The 6000-nt window shown below is 35.0% G+C and overlaps 1 protein-coding gene across 1 annotated transcript; it reads right to left on the bottom strand.

Annotated features, from left to right (window-relative positions):
• Positions 1-4399: 4399 nt before the first annotated feature.
• On the bottom strand, positions 4400-5777 carry LOC126608585 (senescence-specific cysteine protease SAG39-like). Its single transcript, XM_050276529.1, has 2 exons — positions 5210-5777; positions 4400-5023 (listed from the first exon to the last, which is right to left on the bottom strand). The coding sequence occupies exons 1-2, from the start codon at positions 5643-5645 to the stop codon at positions 4431-4433; spliced, it is 1029 nt and encodes a 342-aa protein (XP_050132486.1). The 5' UTR covers positions 5646-5777; the 3' UTR covers positions 4400-4430.
• Positions 5778-6000: the final 223 nt, after the last annotated feature.

The following is a 6000-nucleotide window of genomic DNA, read 5'->3' as shown; positions in this document are numbered from 1 at the left end:
AAAGATGCGGCACAATATAGGAAAGGTATTTAAGGTCAGAAATTAAGAGAGAAAAGGGAAGGAAGTTGCGGCTGACTTTTAATTGAAAAGGGAATGTGATTTTGGTTTAGAATTTAGGCAATGAGAGGATCCCTTGTGCGGCAAGAAAAGGAAAAAACCTAGGGTGGTGCGGCTTGGACTTTAGGGCAAGTTTAGGACTTCTAGAATATGTAATTAAATGTCCTCACATATTTTGGAATCCTTTTGTGGCTGGAACATAGGTGAGGAAGTATTAGGAAACTTCCAATCCAAGAATAGAAACTTTCAAGAATGGAAACCTCCAACTTTAGAACTTTGGCTTCCAATTCTGAACTCTTTGTTCTTCATTTTCATTTCTTCATTTCTTTCATCTCATTATTCATTCCTAACCTCCTTTGATCTTCAATTTCATCCATCTACTTAGCTCCAAGCATGTGCTATTCATTTCAAGCCCAAAACTGCATCAAAAGGCTCCAAAATACACTTTCTTGCTCCTTTAGCCCTTTGGACCTACGAACACACGAAAATAGCTTAATATACTAAAATAACTAGGAACTAACAACATAAATGCCAAGAACAAGCTAACTAAGTGACATAAATATGCTCCTATCACGAGCCGAACTCATTGCAAGCTCGAATTATTTCAAGCAACTTACAATCCTAGAAACAAATATATAGTGTACAATATTGACCATGTTTGGCAAAAAAAGTTTGAAGTCTTTCTAGATTAAAAAAAAACATGCGAAGTAATTCCTAGAAGAAGCACATGTTGTGTGCTTATTTCAGGAAGCACTTGTTGTGCACTTCTTTCAGAAAACAGTTCAAGTGCATTTTCAAGAAGTACTTGCGTATTATTAAAAAAATTATTGTGCTTCTAATAGTGCTTTTACTGAAAGTGGTTTACAGCAAAAATTCTTTTTAAAGTAGTTCCAAACCAGCCTAGAGAGATATTAGGGTCTACTTAGCAAAATGTGTTCGTGTTCCATCTTCTACTTCTAATTGTAATAGGAAATAAAATTAAAATAGGAATCATATCCCTCTAACAATAATAACAATGAATCAACATCCTACAAGTTAGCTTATGCTAACAATGTCCCTCAAATTGGTGCATAAATGTTGCTAATGCTCAACTTGCCAAATAAGTTGTAAATTGCTTTACTCGAAATGTCAGTCGTAGATCTTTGATCAAATTATAGATTCATCACAAACTTAGAAGCAAATCTAAATTCTGTAACCAAAGCAGCCTCTAAACCGAAGAAGTTAACACAGTCCTTTAGCTATTCCTCCATACTCAGCTTATGCACTAAGTAGAGCGGCCACCTTTCACTTCTTACTTCACCATGTAAGCAAATCCCCTACACAACTTTAAAATAACAGAGATATGGATCGGATATCAGTGATATTCCATGTCCAACAAAAAACATAACCCATCAATTACAATAATTACAATTAATTCTACAAGTCACGCCACCTAATGCTTCCGGTCAAATTGATCCACCTCTAATTTTTATTTTTTTATTTTTTATTTTTTGGAACAAACAATATTATCTACACTAAAGCGAAAAGGGTGGTAGACTTAGCCTCACAATGGAATAGCAATAATGCGGTTCAAATTCATTTTTGACGAGAATCAAACTTAAGACCTCTCACTTACATGTGAAGAGGAATATCATTAAACCGCAATACTAAATAGCAATCCACCTCTAATTAATCTCAAGATGACCAACCTCTCTTTAAACTTGATTCTACCATATTTTACCAATCTGAAAACTACCGAGTATCGATCAACTTCATACCTTGAATGACCCACTGGAGAATTCGTGCTAAGGAACCCATGCCGAAGCACAAGAGTTTCTCCCAAACTAGGAGGCCAATCACAATGTGACACGTGGGGCGACATCAGAATAAACCTTCTAGAATCTTACATCGACCACAGATGAAATCCGAAGACTCTTCTCAACTATAAAAGGAGACCATTCTTCTTAATTAATCCTTAATGCCATTATTGTACTTAAACTCATCATTAGAACTCACTAATGATGATTATGCTTGAACCTATGTATTGTGTAAACTCTTCATTATTAATGAGAACTCCTATACCCTCGTGGACATAGCCTAACTTAGGGTGAGCCACATACATCTTGTGTTTAGTTCTTTATCTCTATCTCTTTACATATTGTCCTCACTAGGTGATGGAGAAACCTTGAGAATGTCACAAACTTAATTTAACACTTTACATAGTTTCAAAGTCTCACGATTTTGTACATCTTTACATAGTTTCAAAGTCTCACGATTTTGTACATCAACAAAACTTAATTAGCTTTATGGGCATAGAAAAATTTAACTGATTGAGCAGATAATATCACTAACAGAAGACCCCCATATAGTTAGTTTACCTTTGTTAGACGAAATTTGGTTACTTTACGCTTTGCCGATGAACAAGTAAGAATTGCATCAACAAAAATTGATGGAATTGGACCTAAAAAGCCATTCAGATTCGTTATTTATTCTGTATCAATGGGAACATAAACATAAAAGAATTAACTAAGTATCAGATCGATCAAATTGAACAAATGATAGGTCAATGCAGCATATTTTCCATTTTCTTTTCATTTTTAAGATTTTCTTTATCTAATATCAAATGCAAACTACCAGCAAATACCTCTCAAGAGTATTAATACCGTCACATGAATTGTAAATGTATGAATGTGATGCACCAAAAAATCTGCAGTTCCTAATGTAATAGATAAGAAATCAACTTTGCCACCTACTGCTACTAAATCATGGCGGGACTATTGATGTAAAATTTATTAATAGTATTCAAATTTAAATATGACTTCTAGAGAATTCCAAAGAAGTTCTTTTCTCCTTCTGTTCTTTTCTTTCTTTTTTCAGTTGCCAGGGTCAAGGCCTCTCATTGGGCGAGCCATCCGATTCAAAATTCATTCCCATTCAATTTCTATATGGATAAAGATAAGCTTTTATAATGAGATTTACTTCCACGAATATGCATGCAAAAAAGTTGTTATTTGCTGTTGTTCCCAACGAGTAATTAATAATCTTGTTATGCACAAAAAAAAATAGCTATCATCCAATTTTTTGACGAATCATCTAGTCCTACAATTTCATCGCCTAATAAATTTTAATTACAATTGAAATGATAAAAAATGATATATGGGTTAATATATGCTAATGTGCGAGATCTGGTAGCACATACCAATGAGATCCCATCGATTAGTATTACACAAAAGAAATCAATTATAGACACTAATATAATTTGATATGCTCTTCATAGACAAACTTAGGATTTGCGATTCCAAGTTAGATCGGTTCAAGATCATGGTATCCTTTTCTATGAGATAGGAAGGATTGTTGTACAAAATGTACTTTTAAGTAATTGCTCCATAGATCCAACATCTATCTATATAAAGAAGAAATCATGTAACAAAGGAGATTCTCATTTGTACTAATGGTACTTCAAACTTGGAACGAGCATGAAGAAATTAATTTTACTTCTTTATCTTTTGAGTTGTTTTGCCGGATTGGTCGCTCAAGACCCTTGGTTTGTATCCCGATCTGTAGTTGAAAATATTATAAAATTAATATAGGGTTCCTCAATAATAGGAATTAAATTGGGAATGAATTCATATGAATATATGTTGTGACAATAAAACTGCAATTGAAATTGCTCATAATCTAGTTTAACATGATCGCAACAAACATGTTGAGGTGGATAAATATTTCATCAAAGAGAAGTTGGAAGGTCAGATTGTTCAATTTTTGTTTGTGAAGTCGAAGAACCAATTAGCTGATATGCTAATAAAAGCAATTTGGAGCAAGGCATTTTACAACACATTTAGCAAGTCGGGCATCAATGACATATATGCACCAATTTTTTTTATTTTTTATTTTTTGAACAAATGATATTATCGACATTGAGGGGTGAAGAAGTCGGCTAAGCCTCACAATGGGCTAGTAATAATGTGTGGTGAGAATTGAACCTAAACCTCTCACTTTAGCGTGGCTTGACTTGTAGGATTAATTGTAATTAGTAATTAGTGGGTTACATTTCCTATTTAGGTTTCGTTTCCTACTGTAATTAGAATTAGGAGTTATTATTATTCTTGCTCTGCAAGGCTCGTTGACTATATATATACCTCCTTTGAGGGGAAGAATCATATCAGAGAATTAACACATAAACCTAATTTTAGCAAGTGGTTAAATTTAGCGTAACTAGACAATTCAACTAAAAGACCGAATAAGTTCTTCATTTGTAATTATAAACTTGGTACTACCGATGCGCAGACCATATAGCGTATTGTACTAAACGTACAAGTTCATCATGTACATATTACGATATACAAGTCCAGGGTATTAGATATTGTAGGCATTGATTTGGATGGTAATTCAAGTTATGCAGTGGGGTAAGAGGCTTCCATAGCAATGCCACAAAGACCTTCCTTTGCCTCAACACCTCTCTGCATTCTTATGTATCCTTCTTCACCCCATTCAGTGCCCCATGAGTTCTTCACCAACCAATATTTAGTCCCATCAGCACTAACTCCATAACCAACAGCGGTAACCCCATGATCAAGACTCGTTCCACAAGTTCCTGTAAAGACACCACTTGAATAGAATTGAAAATCGGAACCTCCAGCATCAATGGCAACAGAAATTGGCTGATTTGCAACAGCCTTCAGAAGGGCTTCTTCACTGTTTGCAGGCACATCTTCATGACCAGTTATTTTGGCTGCATGGTTGGCCTCCTTCTTGGTGTTGCAAGTACCATCAACACCGGTGTAAGGATAATTAGTCTCGGTACTAAGCCCATGGTTTTGATTGATGAATTGAAATGCATCATCCATCAAACCACCCTCACAACCTTGATCTACACCGCTTGTGTCACAATCAACCAACTCTTGCTCAGACAAAGATATCAATTTACCAGTTGTAAGCTTAGTAATTCCTTCCATGGCTGCCACCGCTGAAAAAGCCCAACAACATCCTGCAAGTATTTTGTTGCAGTTAGATATCATGTTGTTCTTTTTTTTTTTTTTTTTTTTTTTTTTTTGCATAAATTAAGTAGTGGTTAATTTAATAGACATAGATTTGTATAATATTGCAATTAAATCATAGTTAGAGTACTAGAAACCGTTTAATGAAGTTCCAAGTTATAAATAAAATTGATTACCACATTGGCCTTGGTCCTTGACTGGTGTCACAGCTCCTTTGTTTCTCCAATCTACAGTGGGTGGTGCAGTAACATTTTCATATTTGAAAGAAGTCGTCTTTGCGGAACATTCGTGCCCCATGAATCTATTTCTCGAGGCTTTGAATTCTTCATTCGTAAGGTCTGCAAATTGATTGACGCTCAATTTGTAAAGTTTGTTTGCATCATTGTTGGAAGATTCTATGAAGGCAACATTTTCCTTGAAAATATTGAAGCGCTTCTCCTCCTCGTTAATGTCAGAATATACACGTCCATAACGAGCCATCCATTGCTCGTATCTCCCATACATTGATGCATCTTGGAGAGTGCGAGAAGTTGCTTGAGAAGACAAGGCTCCCAGCATGAAGATCAAAGCCAAAATAATACATTTGCAGTAGTACTGGTTAATGTACTCCATGGTGTATAGCTAGTAACGGAAGCTACTAGGATTTGATGAAGTAAATGGATTGGAGAGAAGGTTATACCCAAATGGTAGACTGCTTCACAGTTTATATAGAGAAGAGAATGGCGGGCGTTGCTATCATCGTGTTCCAAAAGTTGATCTGCAATCTTCGTGCCCTGTAAAATGTTCTGATATAAACCTGGCTTTTATTATTTTTTTATTATTATTTTTTCTAATTTGAAGTCACGATAAATTAGTAGCTAAACATATGTCCTTATGCGCTTACTTGTTCATATAGGTCAAAACAAATGTAACTTTGTTAATATGCAGAACTGATTAGGTTGGAAAAGTAGTCTCAAATTGTAAACCT

This window comes from Malus sylvestris, chromosome 16 (genome assembly GCF_916048215.2).
Source record: "Malus sylvestris chromosome 16, drMalSylv7.2, whole genome shotgun sequence".
Taxonomy (NCBI): domain Eukaryota; kingdom Viridiplantae; phylum Streptophyta; class Magnoliopsida; order Rosales; family Rosaceae; genus Malus; species Malus sylvestris.
The sequence above is the reverse complement of the archived record's forward strand: the minus strand, read 5'-3'. Positions and strand labels throughout refer to the sequence as shown.

Excerpts from the sequence above, each read along its gene's own strand:
- LOC126608585 (XM_050276529.1), bottom strand. The coding sequence starts at position 5,645 with ATGGAGTACATTAACCAGTACTACTGCAAATGTATTATTTTGGCTTTG. Across the intron at positions 5,024-5,209 it reads CAAGGACCAAGGCCAATGTG|GATGTTGTTGGGCTTTTTCA; the intron begins GTAATCAATTTT and ends AAATACTTGCAG.